The 22,458-nt window shown below is 44.0% G+C and overlaps 1 protein-coding gene across 2 annotated transcripts in view; it reads right to left on the reverse strand.

Annotated features, from left to right (window-relative positions):
* The window catches only part of LOC122804241 (serine/arginine-rich splicing factor 5-like), a 56,536-nt gene that overhangs the window by 25,253 nt on the left and 8,825 nt on the right, over positions 1-22,458 (reverse strand). For both annotated transcript variants that reach the window (XM_044073992.1, XM_044073994.1), the window contains exons 3-4: positions 21,790-21,860; positions 18,735-18,875 (exon numbers count right to left, since the gene is read on the reverse strand). In XM_044073992.1, coding sequence (XP_043929927.1) covers positions 18,735-18,875; positions 21,790-21,860 — 212 coding nt within the window. The remainder of the gene's footprint in view (positions 1-18,734; positions 18,876-21,789; positions 21,861-22,458) is intronic.

Consider the following 22,458-nt stretch of genomic DNA (forward strand, 5'->3'; position numbering starts at 1 on the left):
CTAAATGAATGCAGTGGGGATATTGATAATTGGACAAGCCACTGAGACTAGGAGCACTGTATGGAACATGGGAAGAGATATGTTCAGGGATTGCTGTGTTATGTAATTAAATGGTCAAGATTTTAGATTAAAATATAGTTGAGTTAGGTAGAATAAGTGTTGGATACAAGGAAGGTGCGGAGAATTACTGCAGTACATGTATACATTACTAAAGAGGAAATCTTAAATTATATAGGAGTAAACATAGCAATATTCAGAGATTTTAATGTACAAACATGGGTATATTACATTTTAAATTGTGATCCAAAGAAGAGGGAATGATGTCAAGAGGTTGTATGAAATGAAAAGTGGAAAGTTATATTTATCTGTGGACTTTTAAAACAGACTGACATTATAAAAGGAACAAGGGGAAAAGTTTCAGACCATTTGGCTATATGGGTAGATTAAAAATGGACTGGTGGTTAAGTTTTAAAGGAAAATATAAAACTAAGTTAGTTAGGCAGATAACTTATGAAAGGCAGACAACTTATGAAAGAGAATATATTAAATGAACCAAGACAGGATTAATATAAGCAAAAGGTACTTTCTACAAGGGGAAAAAAGTTGCTCCATATTTGAGAACAGTGAGATGAGAAGACAAGATAATTGGAAAATGAGTAAATACTGTAAGAAAAAAAAAAAAAAAAAAAGCAAATATGGGAAGTTAAAGATTAATAGCGAGATTATGGAAAATACAAATATAGGAGAGCGAAATTTATGATTTGGATATACAGAATGCTACAGAAATAGAAGGAAGAGTATAATTTGTATTATAACAAAAGAATGGCAAAAAAAAAGTATATTTTTAGAAGTACTAAATGAAGGGTTAGAAAAAAGGGATAGATGAGATGCATGGGAGCCATGACATTTATAAAGGGGGGGGGGGGGGGCTTAATCACACGTGCGGCTGTAAACGCAACAAAGTGCTGAAAAGTGCTGAAAATGGCAAGGTATAGGATGATACAGGGAATATGTCCCATTACTCTCAGTTCTGTGGAGACAGTTAATTATCATGGTAAAAAATGGATGGAACAAGGAATTAGAAAAGTAAATATGTTTGGCCCAAGCATCAATAGACAAAAGTAAAGGAATAGATTTTTAGATGAATTAGAAGGTATTCATTTTAAATGATGAAATGTAAATATTTAGGAACATTTGAGATGAACATGAATTAATACAATGGAGGGGGAAAAAAGGTATATTTATTAAATTCTATTTAGTTAGGTAAAAACGACCTATAAAAAGAAAAGAATTGATCATATTTTCATTTATATGGGGATCAAGACCAAATCCTGCAAGGAGAGGTATTTATGTTAAGGGAGATGGAAGAGGATTAGGGTTAATTAATCCTAGTGTCCATGCAGCTTCTCCGAATTTATATAAAATGTTAGGATTAAAAAGAAATAGAAGTAAATGACAATGAAACTCAAACAAAAAAAAAAAGTTTGGGAAAGATTAAGACATGGGAAAAGATGAACAATGTAAATGTGGAGATTTTAGACCATTACAATAAGACATTACTATGAAAATTGAAACTGGATAAAATGTATAAATCAGAAAAAAATGGTATGAAAGTGAGTGAACACTATTTATACCTAGAAAATTTAGATAATGAAAAAAGAAATGCTATTAAAATAAAAGTTTACCTGGAGTAAAAAGATGTATGAACGTAAAGAGTTTGTAGTTTGTGTGGAGAAGGAAAATAGGTAAACTGTTAAAAGCAAATATGCCCCATAAAAGAATTCAGGAGAGAATATATAAACTATTTTGGGGAAGTTGAGACAATGAAATAGTTTTCTTGAATTGCACAAGTTTGAGAACTGTGGGAAAAATTGTGAGATTAACATACTGGACGATTTTAAAAAAGTGTGAAAGAGTGGAGGAGAATAACCAAAATATGCAAGTTATATTATACTGCGATGCAAGACAAAATTATAAATAATGTATATAATTTAGTATGCGTATGTAAGCTGTTACAATAAAAAACTACCACCACTATTTTAATAGCTGTCGTGGGATCTTTTAAAACACACCTGAGCTACCACCAACCAAAGCAGATGAAGATTTGGTTTAAACATATTATTCAAAGGACAGCACACTCAGGAATGCAGCACCTATCATGTGCCACTAACATGGCTATTACTATCAAGTTCACTTGCACAGAACAATGTTCACAGATCACTATTGCAGCAGCACAGCACAGGATGACAACCAAAGCTTAGACAGCAAATACAACTTTTTGGCAGGCTAGATTTGTGCCCCAACAACTGTGGAACAGACTTCTTCGCCATGTCAAGCAGAGTATCGAACTAGCCCTCTAAGAGGAGCCTGCACAACTGGATGGGAACTGAAAGTATTCCCCTGGGATCCCACTTGTGTCCCTGATGGGCAAGGAAAAACAGGTGCCAACTGTGGGAACATGGGTTAAATTCTTGGCTATGCATACAAGGGCCTCCAGGCCAACAGCCTAGTATTGTCCTATGAAGCAAGGGTGAAGGAAGAAGGAACAGACAAAAAACAAATAAAATCTTAAGGGCCTGAAGTCCTAAATGCAATAATTCAAGATCTACTATAACTAGAAAGCAATGAGAGGAAAGAATAAGCACAGGTGCCTTTTTTTTAACCCAAGAAAGAAGAGTCAAGATTATTTTCCCAGCTGATCAGGGAACTGGTCCAGTCACATCCTATGCCAGCATATTCAACACTGGGTGAAACCAGAGGTTGCCCTCAAGTTAGCCTACCACTCCAATTTAAAAAACACATTTCAGTTAGAAGAGGAAAACTGGAGCTCATTCAGCAAGGCAGGCAAGAATTACAAATCTGGACACACTAGGAGCAAAAATGAAAAACTTCCCAAACAAGATAGAGATGGAGGGCAGAAGGCTGAGAAAAGCAAAATCAGACAGCGTAGATGTATTGTTATGGCGAGTACACAACTTTTTTGCCCATCCCTCAACTAACGAGACAAGAGTCCACAACTAGAGTAAACACCCCTATTCCTAGATAACTACAGTAGAGCGCCAATCCGAATGCAGCCTTCCAAAGTTTTTCTGGTACGAAAATCAGTCTGAATATGTAAGCTTATTTGCTTGTGCAGGTTTGAGCTTGTAGTACAATAATCTACTGTATGGTTTTGTACTTGCAGTAATTCTTGGTTAATGTTTAGAAGTTTATCTGGTTCAATTATACATTTGATAATCTGAACAGTTTATCCGAACTACCAACACTCTGATTTGGACAGTTCTGCACAGCTATTTCATTAAGGCAGCATATTCCCCTAGGACTTCTGCCTTTGAGGGAGTAGTGCGTTTTCCACTGCTGTGGAAAAGACATCCTTCCCTCGTCTTATCAGGTACACCCCCCCCCCCCCACAACAGTCTACTCTAGGTAATGAATCTTCATAAAATGTTCCATTACAGCCAGTCGGATCAAGCCTAGAGACTGTTATCTCCAATTCTGCCCACACTTCCAAGTCTTCCCAGGAGCCTGCCCACACTTCCAAGTCTTCCCAGGAGCATCCCACCAGAGAGCCCCTCAGAAGCATATGTGCAAAAAGATGCACCTGTATTCATCATTGGAATCTTTGTGAGAAGACCAACTAATCACCCCTCAAGGATGTCGGATTAAATCCTTTAATCTTAGGAGTCACTGTTTCCCCAAGGCCTTTGGAAGTGGCTCGACTATGTCCTGAGTAAATCCTCCCTCCCCAGCACTTGACAGACTGGACCTCACTGCCCCATCAGGTCTGTAAGTATCCGGATGTCATGGTGCTTATTCCAAAGGATTGGGCACGCTGAAGCAAGGGTCCTCACGTAGATGCTATGGTGGAAGCAGCGGCCACCAAGAACAATTTAACACATCAGCAACCTTCATCCTCAGGTCATTGAACTGCTTGGCACATGTTATTTCAGAGGACAATGAAATACCAACGAGTCCATGCCAGAGGAGAAGAAAGTTAATGGTCACCCTCCAGTCCCTATCAAATGCCTCCATGTGGCACATTTTTCACGCTCACAGTGAGCTTCTAGAGCCGCAGGTTCAGGAATTGCTTTAACAAGGAATACCAGAACGCACTTTTGTTACTTAGAGGAGCTCTTCAACAGATCAGTGCTCCCTTCAAAGGATCCATCTTGTTAGGCCCTAAAGTGAAGAGAACTTGGTGCGAACAGGACTGGAAGATACTGCCTGTTGAAGGGATGCGTTTTTCTACCCTTCAGAGGATCTTCTCACAGAACCAGAGGAGATGCAGATTAGGTTCTGCAAGAAGCAAGGTCTTTTCAGGACTCTTACAGAGACTGATCCTACCCACCCCCATGTGGCAGAGGGGGCCAACATAATCAGTGCTTCATGGGTACTCTCTCTGAAGTCCCTTCAGCACCTCTAAAGGGTGGCCTGACTTTGGAAGCAGTCAGGGATGCTAATCTCTACATCCAAAAGCCTGGACAGTCATCCTAAAAGATGCCTAGGTTCACAGTACAATATCCAGGGATTACTGCATACCATTTTCCCTTCAACCTCCCAGAATAAAAGGTTTCTCTGACATTCCATCCAGAAGAAAGAGGCAGCCATAGAAATAGAAAAGCTGCTGGCAAACACTTGCCCAAGTGGTGCCCCCCTACACCACACACAAAGATCCACAACTTATGAAATTCTTATTAGTGCCAAACAGCAGAGACCCAAGACCAGTTTTGGAAAAAGATTACCCAGGCATGTTGCCACCCGATTTTAGTTTCAGTGCCCATATCCAGTAGGCAACTGGAATGATCCCTGGAGTTAAAATTTTTCTTGAAAAGGGCCAGCGAGGTACGAGTATGGGCAGTCTTTGGGAGACTAACCTGTCCCCCCAGCATGTTATGTTAATTGCGATAACAAGGTTGTGATCTCTGGAGCGTGTGGCGTGGGGGGGATTGGGATTTCTTTAGGTGTAGCATTTCAAGTAGGGCTGGGTCAGACATGGCTTTTAAGTCAAGCAGAGATGACCCCTAACTAGGCGATAGAGACCGAGAACAGCTGAAGTTTCTTCAGGTCTGTCCACAAAGGACATGCAAGGCCTAGGATCCTTTTTGTGAGGTACTTTTGTGGCCTCTGTTGTACATGCCAAATTGGACATTATTCGATGACTGGTACAATGAGGGGAGACCTCTTTCTTCCTGGGATGTGAAACCTTTGGTTATAAGATGTGCCACGTAAAACGTTCTGTCCACAGTGGCAATGTGGTGGTCTAAGGTGAGGTGGCCATCAACCTGGGTGCCCAAATCTCTTATGGCCCTCTCCAGTGTTCAGTGGGCTCCCATAAGCATGGTAATTAGTGGGAACGGAGTTTTCCAAAGGGGAAAACGCATTTTTTGCCATTAAAGCTTCAGGCCATGGTTCCAACACCAGTCACTGGTCTCAGACAGGCCCCGAGACTTTGGAGTTATCATTTTTTCTGCATTTTCTTGCTGCCTTTAGCTAATTCTGCCTAAAATGCAGATTTTTTAGTTTCTGTGATTTAAAAAGCTTGTTTCAGCTACATTTTTACTGCCCACACTAACAAAGTTGTTTTTGTGCTTAAATTGCCTGTTTAAACGGTTGTAGGCTACACACAAGATGGCCATTTCTATACATTTAAAAAGTGTGTTTTTTTTTACGGTGTCTATTTATTGGGGGGGGGGGGTGGACCCCAAAAAATATACTTGCAGTTCTGCCTTTATAAGCTAGCATAGTCCAGTTTTCAGGTTAGTGCTGAATTCAGGGCTGTTACAAGTTTCTGCATTTGCCCATATCTTATTTGGATGGAAGGAAGTTTCTCTGTTCACCTGTGAGAGGAGAGAGCTTTGAGCAGTCTGTCCCTGGAGTAGTGGCTTCAGCCCAGAAACTTGTAGTTTATTGGCATTTTTGGGCCAATTTCTATCCCTTTCATTTGCCTGCTATAAAACCCACATTAGCATGGGTTTTGCACACCAGGTAGCGCCAGTTAGGGTATAACTATTTACAGCTCTACAAAGTCTACTCTTCCAATTTTTCCCTTGGAACTAGACAAACTTTCAACTTAAGCACTCCCAACGATACTCCTCAGCCCGACACTTGCTCAAAACTCATAACTAGTACTAATAAACCTTAGCACTAGACCACCCCTATACTGTAGAGAAGGACAAGGCTCTATTAGATTACCAGCCAATCAGTAAGCTCACTGCACCTATCCAGCCATGTCCAAAGGGCATCCGGTCCAACTGGTGAATCTGGGCATTTTGAGGCAATGTTACAACTGCCTCATGTACACATACAACCCTAACCCTCTCCTCCTACCACAAAACACTAATACATGTGAGACACACAATTGCTCAGCCAAACTAGAGGCCAAGCGCTCCCAACCCAAGACTGGACCATACAGTCAAGAGAAGGAATGGCTTGCATCACACCACCAGTCTCACACAAACCTATGAAACCAGCACCAGTGAAAAACACAAACACAAAACCACTCTTGGAGGCTTTAAATAAAAATCTGCAAAAGCAACAGAGACCTCCAAAGCAGACATCCAAGGAACCTCCACCCCCCAACACAAAACCATGAAACATACTTCACAAAAACAAAGTCTGCCACACAAATCACAGCCCTTAAGGCAAAATAACATACCCAACACTAGTAATAGGCGACTCTATAGGCACGCTGACGTGCCACTCACTAGGCTGAACAAGGAAAAGGTTACCTCCCTGACTACATGAGAGACATAGAAGAGCTCTCTAACGTAGCCCAGGCCGGTATGACCCTTACCCCAAGTAGCATCCTGCCCTCCCAAGAATACCACAGTATAAAGAAAAAGATCAATTTCAACAATTGGCCAAGCTTCTAGTGTCATTCAAATGGGATCCAGTGCATCAGCCTGGGGATATGCTCGACGAGCCACTCTGCTTCGCTAGGGGTGGCTTGCACCAGTCACCCTTAGGCTTCCTATTACTGGCCAAGGCTCTTGCCACCCCCATAATGCCTTCTTTAGGCAAGGCTCAAAAGACAAACCCACCACCGTGAATAGCACAAGTAACAAAAAACTGTGGATAATGCTACTCCATGCCAAAAAGTCTAAACCTCAAAATGCATGCACTTGAGGCATTCCTCAGTATGGAGAAAATAGATACATGTGCAGTAACAGAAACCTGGTTTAAGGCTCCAGAGAGCACCGCAGCACTGCCAGGCTACAACACATACCATACATTTCAGCCACAAAACCTGGACTGAAATACAAAAGGTGGGGGCATAGCCATATTCATAAAGGATAAAGTCACCTCCAGGTTAGTGGCACAGCACGATGCTTCAGAGATCATCCACATGCAACAACGGGCAGAACTGCAATTCAAATTGTGGCTTCCTACAGATCACCCACCATGTCCCAGGACCCCCATTCCGCATTTCTGGAAACACTGGGAAACAAAGGTCCTACCAAAAACACCCTGATATTTGGCAATTTCAATTACACAAACATTAACTGGCAACTCATAACTCCCTTGCCCAACATTTCTTAGAGTTTATAAACTCAAATGCCCTGGATCAACTGGTCAACACCCCCACCAGAGGTGACATATTGGACCTGGTCATCACCAACATGGGCGACTGGTGCTCCACACTGGAGGTAAACCCCTCGCTGTTTAGATCCAACCATAAACTAATCACTCTTCCACCCCTGGTGGAAGAAACCATGAAAAACTTTTCTAAAAGCAAATTTCACGTTACTTAAGACAGAGGTGGAAAGTTTCAAATCCCCCATGCTAAAGGATAACACTGCCCAAGCTGCAAAATCCTTTACCAATGCAATCTACAGGCACCTACAAGAATGATAGTGCTACCCCAAGCAAAACTAAGACTCACTACTCGAAGGAAAAAAAAAAAAAAAAAAAAAAAAAGAGGGGAAACCAGCCTGGTTGACCCGTGCCATAAACAAGCTATACAATAGGAGAAGGAAACTAGTACATAAGAGTAAAATCCCAAGGGGTGGGAAGACACATCCCCGATCAGTATCAGCAAGAAACTACAATCCCCTCATACAAGCATCCAAGGCTAGCTTCGAAAGAAAGATTGCCAAGGACACCAAATATAACCACAAGGCATTCTATAGCTATGTCAAGAATCGAAGTGGCAATTCCCAGATCTGCTCGGAGTTGGTGTAGAATGGCACAACATACACTGAACCAACTGATAATCACCAACATCCTGGCAGAACGGTTCAGTGCAAACTTCATGCCCCTCACCCCGAAAAGGGCCCATAATACCAGAAGAATGTAGTGCCCCTGAAATCAGACACTCAGGTTAAAACAGCCCTCTCCACAAAAGCACAGCATCAATGGGACCGGTGTCCCAGGCTGCATCCTACAGGAGCTCAAAGATGAACCAACCCCTCATCTAAACACACTGTTCAAACTCAGCCACTCCACAGGCTGTGTGCCGACAGAATGGGGCACAGCAACAGTTATTCTACTCCACAAAGGTGAAGCCACAACAGACCCTGGGAACCATCGCCCTACAAGCCTGACTGGTCTGCAAAGGCTATGGAGTGCATCATCATGGACCTCATAGCTTGGTCTGCAAGGTTATGGAGCGCATCATCATGGATCTCAGAGACATTGACAACCACCAAACACTGGACCCTACCTAGTTCGGCTTTAAGGGCAGATCATGCCACCAAAGCCTAGTGGACTTAGGGACAGTTACCAAGGCCATAGAAGAGGGAAAGGTGGTCCACACAGCCTACGTAGACCTTGCAAAGGCCTTCGACACCATTCCGGTATTATAGACAAGCTCACCAGCCTGAACATAAACTCCTACGTCACGAGATGGGTTGCCAACTGGCTCACTGACTGAATCCACATGGTTAAGAGTTGCAGGAGTTAGGTCCGACTAAACCGATTACAAGTGGCGTTCCCCAGGGCTCAGTCCTAGGACCCCTCCTGTTCGGCATATACGTTTCAGAGGTACAGGCAAGCCACAGGAGTATAGCTGACCAAGTTCACAGACAACTGCAAACTAGAGGCAATAATTGACTCTCTGGCTGACAGGCATCCTCCAAAAGGGTCTCACTGAGACAGACACCCGTGTCAAAACCATGGCCTCAAGCTAAATGACAAAAAGTGCATAGTCATCCCCTTTGGAAAAAAAGTACCCACACATTACCACATAGGTGGTAGCCCCCTAAATATGAATATAAGGGATCTGGGGACCCAAGTAGACTGTAAACTCGCCTTTGATAATCAAATTGCCAAAGTGGCCCACCTAATCACAAAAGGGTTTGCATCCAGATTAAAAAAAAAAAATTGTTGTGCCCCTCTATGGTAATCTCTGCCTGACATACAAGGCCATGTCCAACCCAGAATTGATGGACATGCTCCTATCCCCTCGAACCACATGCTAGAGGGATCTAAACCTCAACACAATAAATAGGACGTGCTGGAGGGATAGATTCCTGTCCTAGAGACTTCCCATGCTCTGGAACAAGATTCTATTTTACATTAGGCAGAGCTCCTCACCAACACTCCAACAGAAACCTTGACAGGTGGATGGGAAACAGGAAGTTTACCCCAGGGATCACTTCAGTGCGACTGTTGGACAGAAGCACAGGGAACTAATCTAAGGGGGCGGCGAAAGCCAACACATTGCGGCTAAGCTTATAAATACCTTTGGGCAGACAGCTTAGTACCTACATATGAACCCATGTCTGCATCACTTGGGGGACTTGGTCAGCCAAAGTTCTTCAGAGAAGTAGATGCCAAACAGTAGAGGGCCCAGGACCGAGCCTTGTGGGACTCTGCTCATGACCAACTTGGAATCCACAACTTCCACTCTGTGGGTCCTGTCTGAGCCAATTTGCAACCCACCTAGTGATGTAATGATCGATGCATAGTTTGGCAAGTTTACCAATGACACGAGAGTGGGGAATGGTATCAAAGGCCTTGGTCAGGTAGAGGTAGGCTGTATATGCACTGCCTTACCCTCATCCAGTCTCGGTACTGCCTCTAAGTAGTCAACCAGGTTCAGCAGGCAGGATTTCCCCTGACAAAGCCAAACTGTAAGGTCAAGAGTTTGGAGATTGCCTACATTTTTATTAAGCAGGTCCATGACGATGCGCTCCATAGTTTTGCTTACCAGACTAATCAGACTAATGGGGCGATAGTTCCCAGGATCTTTAGTTGCTCTCCCTTTAGTTGCTCTCCTTTTATGGAGCGGGATGGAATGTAGCAGTGTACCATTTGTTGGGGACAACCTGAGGTAAGGCTGTGACTGGGCACAGATGTGGTGCCAGTTCATTTTATAGCTCATGTAGGATGCAGCCAAGGATATGACCCATGGACGCTGTACTCCTGGCTTTGGACAATGCAGCTTTTATCTGTGCTGCAAAAATGGTAGGTACCAGGCTTTCTTCTGGTATTGTGATAGGGCCCTGGGGGGGGGCACTGAATCTCGTCAGCCAGTATATTGGCTACATCTGTTGGCTCAGTATAGGTGCCGCCATTGAACAATAACTCAGAGCAAATCTGGGTACTGCCTTTGAGATTTTTGATATAGCTATAGAAGGCTTTGGTTGTTTTTGGTGTCAGCTGCAATTCTGCCTTCATAGCTGGCTTTAGAAGATTTGAAAAGGGATCGTAGCTTTTAGAGACTGATAAGGGAGGCTTTCCAGTCCTGTGACTAGACTTTTTTCTGCAACAGTTTCTTCCTTCTGTTGTAGAATTTGATGGCTGGGGACCACCAGATTGGCTTCCTTTTTTTGGTGGAGCATTTTAGTTGCATTTCTTATGGCAAGGTCCATGCTTAAACAGTGCATTGGTGTACGATTCGGCAGTCATGCAGCTATTTTCCATTGGCATGGGTGCCGAGGAATTAGCCACCTCTAAAGCTGACTGAGCTAAAAAACAGAGAAGTTTTTCAGGGTTGGTCACCTTAGCGGGGGTGTAGACTAGATGGAGAGCAACAGTGACAACCAGGTCGAGGATGTTGCTTCCTCTAGTGGGGGTCAGAATGAGCTGGTCCAGGGCAGTGGAACTGAAATTCCAGAAAGCACTGGCCCTGTACATTGGTACTTAGAATAGTTTTTCCAGGTGATGGTGGGGTAGGTGATGGAGGGGATAGCTGAAGTCACCCAGTACGAGAGTATTGGGTTGGACCTGGATAGATTCCAAGGTACTTAGGAAGTTGGAATGAGTCTAGGGACATTTTGGGGTTCTGTAGCAGGGTATGACTTGTATTGCCATATTACCTAGCGTTAGATGTACAGGAAGTATCTCAGATGCATTATGCTGAGCTACGAGTGTGCATATCCTTTAAGAATATGGAGACAATGCCGCCTTTGGAGCTTCCGGATGTATTCTGGGGCCAAAAGATATGTAATGGAGTTGCAGCCTGGGAGCGCAGGGGTGCTTTCTACCTCTTTAAAACCAGGTCTCAGTTACAACACAGATAGAGATAGACATTCTCCATTTTGAGGAGAGCTTTGAGCGAGTGCATCTTGAGATTGACACGTCATTGAGCAGCCGTTGATAGAATTTTGGTCTTTGGAACACTGCCTAAAATAGACACTACAGGGGTGGCGAGAGCCTTAACCAGTACCTGGAACCCCAGGGGTGACTGATGCAGGCAGTCTCTGGCACAGCATAAAGGTCCGTTAATCATGTAGTCAGAGGCAGACTGACACTGGATCCCCTGAGAATGACACTAGAAACTTGGCCAACTGAAGTCAATATTTTTCTGCCCGTACTGTGGTATCATTCTAGGCGACGGTAGAATATTGCTCAGGGCTAGGGTCATACCTGCCTGGGCCACATAATCCGAGTGTTCCATCACATCTGTTTTCATGTAGTCCAGGTCATTCACACCCACATGGGACAACGAGTCATATTTGTACTTGTTGTGCATGTGTTGTGGCAGATCCTGGCACCCGATTTCTCCATACTCAGCCTAGTGGTTGGGATATCATTGTGCCTCATAATGGATTCTCCTATGATTAGTACATTGGGCAAGTGTTTTGCCTTAAGGGCTTGGGTTGAGGGGCACACTGTGGTGGTGAGCCATGTTATGGCATTGGTGGTGTTGAGTGCTTGTGCGTCTTGGGGGGGGGGGGGTCCTCAGAGTAAATTTTGACAGCCTCCACAAAGGTGGGTGTATGGTTTGTTTCTCTACGTGTGGGTTCTGACTGTTGGTGTTTTGGAGGCCTGTGTGTGTTCTAGGTAGCGAGTTGCAGGTGTTAACCTTCTCCTCTTGACCAGCTACTCCGGTCTTAGTTGGAGTGTGCACTGCTTCCAGTTTGGCGATACAAGTGCATCTCACAGGTATGAGTGTTGGGAGGCAAGAGGAAAGGGTTGTTTGTGTATATTAGACAGTTGCCCCACTGTCTCAGAATGCCAAGTGCACAAGACTAGCAGGAGAAAGTACAGGAAATTGCCCTACAATCATACCAGGAGGGGTACTGGTGCAGTTCCTGTGTAGGAACAGCTAGTGCTGATCGCACTAAGTGTGCTCCAATAAATGCAACAAAAGCCTGTTAAAAGCGTTAGCCAATTACACTAATTGAAGCGCAAGTTAATGAACAAGCACGTTCCAAGGGGAAAATTGGAGCAGACTCTAGCATCAGTACTAGTTTACCTCAGCTGAGCACCACTGCACGGTGCTCAAACACGGGCTTTTAAACCAGAAAGTTGAAAGGGAATGGCCAATATACTACCAAATTCTGGACCAGAAACCACTCGTGTGGTAGATAGGCTACCTAGGAGATGAAAAAATGCCCAAACAGGCCAATAAACTAAAGTTTCTGGGCCAGAAGCCACACCTTGTATATTCTGCAGACCAAGCATCGCACTTCCCCCTTCCGCCAGGCCAGTACTACAGCGTCTCAGATCTATGGCAGCTTCCAGAGTTCTGGTACTTTTAGTAAGGTTTTACAAGAGTACTGCAGTGCACATCTGTGGCACAATGGTAGTCATGATGCCACTGTCTGCACAGATCAAACTACACATTTGCAGAGCACACAGCTTGGTGGATTCATGCAGAAGCCTCTCAGGGACACCATTTTATTCTCCCATAGTCACTTTGGCTTGGGCAAGGATGCTCCAAGGCACATGGTCTCAGTTGGAGGCCAATCTTCACAACAATGAACTAGAAATACATTGTGAGCATTTTAATATAGGTTCTCCCTCTAGGGATGGCTGCTATTCAGACATGTCCACGGTCTGGTACATCCACAAAATTTTCTGTTATAAAACTGGTTTTACTCCTTGAATCAGTTTGCCCCTTTCCAAACTATCTAAAGGGGCGTTAAGATTTGGGATTCAACACCCTCGATGGGGGGGTACTCATACCCAAGCCAGGCTCATCTCCATATTACAGACCATGTGGCTAGACAGTGCATTAGTTGTCTTTTTCCAAGATAAAAAAATAAAGCAAAATTAGAGAATTTGTCATCAGGAGAAATTTAAGAACGTAACAAGGAAGAGTATGGCCATATCAGATAAACAATTTAAAGCTTCAAAGATCAAAGCTGTAGAAATGATTAACCTTTTTGACATCAAATACCTCCAGAGTATGGTATTGGGAGAGGGTTTAGAAGTTCTCTCTGTGCAATGAAATAGCTAGGTCTATCAGACTGCTTGGGAAAAGGAATATGCAGGACTCCTAAGGTATCAGACTTTTTGGATGCAGAAAGTAGAGTATCAGAGGAAGAACATGCAGAACTGAACACATCTAGCAAGAAAGTTTTTCCCCCCAACTGGAGAAGAGAAACAATTTTCTACAACAATTAAACTCAGCAGTAAGAGACCTACGATTCACAAGTCCTACCTCTTTGGATTCTGAAAAAGGGACATGCTTTTAAAATAAGAAGCATCTGTACAAGACTGTAATGCCCCAAAGAGCCCGCTGGCAGAACTATACCATTTAACCCTTTATACTACATGGGAAAGTGCTTCATTTTTTTGTTTTCCCCCTTAAGAGCATATTGCTTAATTTTAGCTACAGTGACTTGGGAGACACCCAAAAATCCACTACATCTACCTTGTCCGGCCCATAGGCTAAAAAAAAAAAAAAAAAAAAAAAAAAAAAAAAGGTTTTCTCCCTCCTCAGCAGCAGTTTTATGTCTGGTTCTTGACCCATACCAGACCACATGCTGCCACCAGAAGGGTTATGAATAACCAGAATGACTGCCCAAAGGCAGCTATAGCAGATTCTCAGTGTCTGACTAAGAATGAGACTAAAGGCAAGAACTACCCGAGATGCTGAAGTTACGTTCCTCGCTTTTTGTATGAGAGCTGGTAGCCATGGAGGACATCTCCGGTAGCTGTTATCTTTAAAAGAATGTCAGAGCAGGTAACCATGGAGGACTGAGCAAAAAAGGCTTTCAGCAGTTATGCTCTAGAAATGTGATGAAAGGAAGAAATCTTCAACAATGCATATCGCGAGAAGGGAATTCTTGTATGGAATTTGTCTACCAGACATTTCCCCTTCCTATTATATGTAATCAGCATTTACAAAAAATAAAAAGAAAAGCCCCCCCCCCCCCCCAGGGGTACTTGCCTACCAGGAAACTAACATTTCAGCACACTGCCAAAACCTACGTACAAGTGCAGAGGGTGGGTCTGACTGTTGCAAAAAGTTCTGAATCGTGGCACCAGTAGAAGCTACAGTGGGTGTATGGTATGGTGCACATGGAAAGTGCCAAGTCCCTCCCCTCCCATAATGGTTGGACATCTGATTCTGCTTAAAACACACTGTTTGCAGTAGTATTAAGCTAATGACTCAAAAAGATGACCGTTAACAGTACTGAAATAACCAAGCCACTGAACTTGACTGCCCTGGTAGTTATGTCAGCCTAATCTATATGCTTTGTGTTTATACTAACATACAACTACAGACACTTTTGTCTTTGCTATAAATTGTATTGTTTAAATTGTCTCTGGCTTCCCAGAGAAGTGACACAGCCATTACTGCACTGTTACCTGTTTCTACTGTTTTTCCTGAATAAACTTGCTATTTTCCCACCTTTCTAAAGAGTCAGAAGCACTATACAAGCTATAACATAATACTAGATCCACAACAGTTGTCTGTAGAGAACAGTTAAATTACTCCCCACCAGGCAAACAAGATAAGTTCCTTAACCCATTCAGGCATGCCCAAGAGCCAGCTCCCAGCAAGTTCTCATGTGCATCTGATGACTGAGGCAATGTCACAACTGACTCGTACACAGACAACCCTCTCCCCCTATCACAACACACCCAAATCTGCAAGAGATGCACTTAAACTTGAAGCAAAGCTCTCTCTCCAGTCACAACAGGAACTGACAGTCAAGAGAAGGTACCAAGTTGCAGCACACCACCTACTACACATAGACCCACCATACATCCAAATGCAAACCACACACAAAGACCTTGGGAGGCTCTAAATAAAAATCTGAAGAAACAGAGACCCCCTAAAGCAGACATGCAAGCTACCTACACCCACCCCCAAAGCAGACACGCAAGCTACCTACACCTCAAAGCACACTGCAATCACCACAACCATAAAAACCAGTGTACCACACACCACCATACCTAGCACAGTTGTAATAGGTGACTCTATAGTCAGGCACACCGTTGTCCCTCTCACCAGGCCTGATAAACGAGAAGGTCATTATCAGCTGCATGTCGTGTGCCAGAATCCACCACATTACCCACTCACTTAGGTCACTCCACAACAAGTATAAATAAGACACTGTCATTGTCCATGTTGGTGCAAATGACCCGAGACATACCTCACTGGACTACAAGAAAAGGGACACAGAAGAGCTCTCCGATTATGTAATCAAGGCAGGTATGACCCTAGCCCTGGGTAGCATCTTACCCTCACCAAGTAGGATACCACAGTACAAAGAAAAAATGGTAAATTTCAACAATTGGCTTTTGGTGTCATTCAAAGGGGATCCAGTATCTGTCTGCCTGGGATGACATGCTCAACAAGCCTCGATTCTTTGCCAGAGATGGCTTGCACCTGTCTCATCCCTGGGATTCAGGATACTGGCTAAGGCTTTGCCACCCCCAGTGTGCCTTTTTTTAGGAAAGGCACAGAAAACAAATCCACCACCGTAACAAGTACAAGCGATAATAAACGGAGGATCGTGCTGCTAAACGCTAGGAGTTTAAACCTCAAAATGCACTCCCTCGAGGCACTCCACACTGAGAACAAATATCTGTGCAGTATCTGAGACCTGGTTCAAGGCAAGAGAGCACCCCAGCGATTCCAGGTTACAAAACTTCGGCCGCAAAACCCAGATCGAAACAAAGGGGAGGAGGCGTATCATCAGGGATAACCACACCTCCAGACTAGTTGGAGTATGATGCCTCGGAGATCATCCAAGTGCAACAAACAAAGGGCAAAATTGCAAATCAGGTTGCGGCTCGCTACAGATCACCTTCCCTACCCCAGGACACTCACTCCACTTTCAAGGTATTGGAAAACATGAGAATGTCCAACCAAACACCCTTATACTAAGTGATTACCCAAACATCAATTGGGAAAACTACAAAAGTATTAATAGCTTTGCTCAGCGCTTCCTGGAGTACATGAACTCCAATACCCTGGACAAACTTGTAAACAATCCAAGAGGTAAAAATATACTGGACCTGGTCATCAACACGGGGGACAAATGCTCCACACCTGTGGTAATTTCTTCATTGGTCAGATCAGACCACAAACTCATCACCCTAGATATCCACATACCACCCAGTCCCAAAAGAAACCATGGTGAAAAACAAGCGAACTTTACGCTACTCACGACAGAGGTAGCAAGCTTCGTTACTCCCATGCAGAATGTCAGTATGACTGAATCTGCCATATCCTACACAAAAGCACTCTACAAGCACCTACATGAGTGCATGGACCGTGCTATCCCGAACAAGATCCACTCCTCCAAAAAGATGAAACCAGTCTGGTGGACCCCAGCCATAAACAAAGTCTATAATAGAAAGAGAAAAAAAAAGCACAATGGCTCAAAATTCACAGAACACAGATAAATCGCCAATAAATTGGCATTCTGCCCCTAAAATCAGACACACTGGTGAAAACAGGACCCAAGGCAAGAAACGCAGCATCCATGGGACCCGATAGCATCCCAGCCTGCGTGCTACATGAGCTCCAAAATGAATTAACCCCTCACCTTAATACCATGTTTGTTGGGCACATAGCCTGAGGCTGTGGTTAGAGTGGCACACGCAACAGTCATACCACTCCACAAAGAAGGTGCAACCACTGACCCCGGGAAGTAACTCCCCATCAGCCTGACGAGTCTCGTCTGCAAGGCCATGGAGCGCATCAGGGAACTCAAATGATGACATTGGGAACCTACAAACCCTGGACTTCACCCAGTTTGGGTTCTTGAAGGGAAGGTCATGTCTCCTAAATCTGGTTGACTTCTTCAAAATGGTCACTAAAGCAATAGAAGGTGGTTCACACAGCATACCTAGATCTTGCAAAGGCCTTTGATACCATTCCCCACTCGGGAATTATGACAAACTCACCAACCTAAATATAACCCCCCTACGTAACAAGATGGGTGGCAAACTGGCTCACACACTGAACCAATTCAGTGAGAATAGGAAACGCTAGATCAGACTCCAAACCTGTGACTAGTGGTGCAAAGGGCACAGTCTTGTGACCCCTCCTGTTTGGTATCTAGTTCTCGGAGGTACAAGCAAACACGGAGGGACTATGGCTAACAAAGACATACTAGAGAATCCTAATGATGTAGACATCCTTCAAAAGGGTCTTACGGATACAGATATGCGGTGCCAAAACCATGGCATCAAACTAAATGCCAAAAAGTGCATTATCCCCTTTGGGAAAAACAGTACCCATGAACTACAACATAGGTGGCATCCCACTTATCACACTCACTTATCACACACAGTAACCTCTTTCGACAACCACATCGCTAAAGTTGTTAGAAAAGGTTTGCATCTAGGAATAAGGAAGTTATTGTCCCCATTTACTCATCACTAATTAGACTCACTATTTAATACAATGCCCCATTCAGGATGTACCTGGCAAGAGGATAAAGGGCCTTAAACAGAAGCCCTATGCCATGAGGCTAAAGAAACTCAGACTGTACTGTGTCATGTACCGGCTACTCAGAGGTGATCTCTGCCCGACATACAAGGCTAGGTCAAACTCCGAATTGCTAGAAATGCTCCACCAGAGATAACGCTCAAGGGACATAAATCTAACATCAATAAACAGAACGCGCTGGATAGACAGATTCGTGTCCCAGAGACCTCCCTTGCTCTGGAACAAGGTCCCCATATATGTGAGGCAGAGCTCCTCGTTGGCACTAGAGAGAAATCTTGAGTGGATGGGAGACAGGAAGTTCACCCCGGGAATCCCTGCTCGACAGGGGTGCAGGTAACTAAACCACCTGGGAGGGAGTGCTATAGCACAAGATTTTTGGCTAGGCTTAATTATGCCCTAGGGCCAATAGCCTATCAGCTACTCTGCCCTTCAGAAACATATCTGCTTGGGATGGCAGCAGCTCAGATGGATATGAAAGATACCACGGAACTTCGAAAGAGCCGACGTTCCCCAGTGTCCTAGCCAAATTTCCCCTTGTCAGTATGGATACCACTTCAAATGGAAAGTAAATAAAGTACCAACCAACCATATCAGAAAGGAAGGAAACAAAACAAAACAAACAAAAAAAAAAAACAAAAAAACTCACCTCCTGCCTTCATTTCGGGGACGTCTACTTCCGTATCTATCAGAAAATCTGTTTCCACCACCACTGCCACCACCTCCATAGCCACCTCTTCCTCCCCGGAATCCTCCTCTCCGTGGTGCTCTGGCATGTTCAATGGTGACTCTGAAGCAACAAACATTTCAACTGTTGAATGACAGTTTTAGACTTTGCACCATAGTCAATGACAGCACTGAAACAAATCCATTACTGTTAACAGTGAGTGGGGTTTTAAAACAAATTTTGTGCTACCTCCAAAACAAACCTAATGACCCATGACAAACCACCTCTCTTGCTCTCAACTAAACACTCAGCAATACACAACTCAAATTCTTCCACAATGCCCACATAAAAAATGCTTACCAACAAAACTGGTGTCTTTACTCCCATTTGCTGCAAAAATCCATGCAAATCAGTTTGTATTGGTCTCAGACTGAAGTACTCCGAATGAAGAATCCATTTATCCTAGTACAGCATTTCAGCTAAGCTTGCTAGTCTCTGCAACTGCACAAATACTCAAATGTCTCATAGGTGTGTACTAGACTAATGGCCCTGGGGCCTTTACAAGCCTAGCCATAGGATTACCCTAGCATGGTGCCACCCGACCTTAGTTCCCAGTGCGTCTGTCGAGTAGAGCCACTGGAGTTATCCCTGGGGTGAATTTTCCATTTCCCATATACTCAAGATTTCCTTTGAAGAGAGTCAGTGGGGTGGCATGTATGGGAAGTCTGTTCCATAACATGGACAGTCTCTGGGTTATGAACTGGTCCCTCCAGCATATTCTGTTAATTGTGGTAATGAGGCTGAGGTCTCTGGAGCGTGTGGTGCGGAAGGATTGGGACTTCTTTAGATGTAGCATTTCTAACAGAGCTGAGTCAGACATGGCTTCATAAGTCAAGGAGAGATCGCCTCCAAGTAGGCGATATCAGACTGAGAATAGTTTGAGTCTGTCCATATCGGACAAGTGTTTGAGGCCTAGGATACTCTTTGTGAGGTACTTTTGCAGCCTCTCCAGTTGTTGCAGGAATGTAGTGAGGTGCATGCCAAATGGGGCACTGTACTCTGACTGGCCTAATGAGGGAAGAGTAGAGGGAGACAATGACCTCTTTCTTCCTGGATGCAAAACCCTTAGTAATGAGATGTGCCACAAAGGACTTTCTAACCACAGTGGCAGTGTGGTGATCAAAAGAGGTTGATGTCAACTTGTGTTCACAGATCGCCTTCTGTGTTCAGTGGACTACCATCAATGTGGCAATTCATTGGAACCGGTCTTTCCCAAAGGGGATGACTACTTTTTTGGCACCGAGCTTAAGGCCATGGTTCTGACACTAGTCGCTGGTCTCGGTGAGGTCATTCTGTAGGATGTCATCACTTGGTGGAGTTAATAGCTCCTAATTTGCACTCATCTGCAAACTTTGTCAGCCAAAGTTCCTTCGTGTTGGCATGGACTTCAGAGAAGTAGATGCCAAAACAGGGGAGGACCCAGGACCGAACCCTGTGGGACTCCACTCGTGACTAGTCAGTTTGACTTGGGAGTCAGCTACTTTCACACTGTGGGTTCTATGAGCTAGTTTGGAACCCACCTAGTGATATAGGGGTTAATACTAAGCTGAGTGGGGAATGGTATTAAAAGCCTTGGCTAGATCAAGGTAGGCTGTACGAACCACCTTGCTTTCATCCAAGTTGAGCAGGCATGATCTACCCTTCCAAACCATGTGAAATCCAGAGTTTGGAGATTCCCTATATCTTTATTAGATTCATGACGATGCGTTGCATAGCTTTGCATATCAGACTAGTCAGGCTAATGGGGCGATAGTTCCCAGGGTCTGTAGTCGCTCCTCCTTTGTGGAAAGGGATGACTGTAGCAGTCCGCCATTCGGTAGGGACAAAGTCTGAGAGTGACGTGAGGTGCCAGTTCATGTTGTCATGTTGCTACCTCTAGTGGAGGTAAGAATGAGCTGGTCCAGGGCTTTGGAATTAATGAAATCCAGAAAACATTGGGCAAGTGTATTGGTACATGAGCAGTTTACCCAGTTAATGGAGGGGTAGTCACCTAGTTGTCAATTCAGTTGTCAAAATCAATGTCCGACACAAAGTAAACTGAGCACCTTATCGCTACAGTGCTGCAATAATGCAAACATTTCAAGTGCTGCCTTTTTTACATTTTACTTTTTGATTGCACCACAGTTGTACACCCCCCCAGACTTTTCCTAATGTGCAAACACATACCATCTAAACAGTACTGGCTGACCATTGCTCTTCCAGTCTCTTCCTACACTTCCTTAAACTACTGTTATGCAAGGTTTAGGTTTCACCATTCTACTTGCAGTTGTTGCCCAGAGACTTGCCCCTCCACAAAAGCAGGTTAAGGCTAATTGCAGAAGCACAGACTGATTGCATGCCACAAAATATACTTCACAACACCTGCACTGTAAGCAACCGTCTGTATGCAAGTATCGCACTAGCATCAGGATGCTGGTGGAGTTGGGTCTATAAAAGAGAAACACTTTAGTAGACCAACAGCTGCAACCTCAGACGTGTGTGTGTGTGTGTGTGTGTGTGTGTGTGTGTGTGTGTGTGTGTGTGTGTGTGTGTGTGTGTGTGTGGGGGGCAGACAATGGGGTGACACGGGATATATGAAGGTATACTCAGTGGCAGGACAGAAAAAGATCCAACATAACCTCTAAAAATTAATCATAGCGAAGAGAAAAACTGCCTTCCACAAAGACTCTTCCAAGTCAGATGAGGAAACTGATACTGCCAGAAGGACAAGCATCTCAAAGCTAGACACACACAACAGCTTCAGACACACAAGTTACTCCTTATTCGGTTATTTGAATTTCATGCACAAAATGGCACTTTGATGTTGCTTCTATTACACAAGATTTCAACCCCCCCCTCATTTCTAATGAAGTTATAAAACAAGGTCAAAATAATCTTTACAAAAAAGGCCACCACACACCACTCTCCAACTATACTTTCCCTTCCCACTTAAATCCAAATTCAGTGACAGAGAATTACTAGAGCATATAACACTCACCGTTCGTTGCACAGCTCTTTCCCATCCAGCTCATATACTGCATCGTCAGCATCTCTTGGGTCATCAAATTCCTAATAAAAATAAAAATTAATCTCAAAACATACAAAAACAAACTCCACAAGCCTACAACACAATACTACGTGGTTAACTCAAAAGCAGTACCAGTGTTACAGTCTTTATGGTGCAAAGGAATAAAGCCACGCATTCAGATGTCTAGCGTCTCAACAACAACGTAGGTGGTGAACAGCTGGAGAAGGGAAGGTGGGAGTGAGCAGAACAGGGCCAGCTTGCCCATGCTGGAGGCTAACCTGATGCATTGTACTTGCTTCCCATTGAAGTAGGTTATGGATCACAGAAGGCAGTCTATTTAGAGGGCATTCAGATGGGCTCTCCTGAGCCATTAAAGGTAGTTTAGGGGCATAGAAGACATATGCAGTAATATGGGATGCCCATCTCAGCCACCAAATGGCAACGCTATGTACACGAGCAGAAAAAACCCTGTTGGTTGACAGAGAATCAGAGGCCCTCTAACACAAGGAGCTGATAGCCATCAGTCAGGAATAAGTGGGTGAAATGGACTGCAACAGAGCAGATGGGTGGGGTGAGAGTCTGTTAATCTAGGGGAGATTTGAATAACAGGTATACAAAACTAGCACAACGATAGCCATA

Source organism: Protopterus annectens, chromosome 6.part0, assembly GCF_019279795.1.
Source record: "Protopterus annectens isolate FY-2018-M chromosome 6.part0, PAN1.0, whole genome shotgun sequence".
Taxonomy (NCBI): Eukaryota; Metazoa; Chordata; order Ceratodontiformes; family Protopteridae; genus Protopterus; species Protopterus annectens.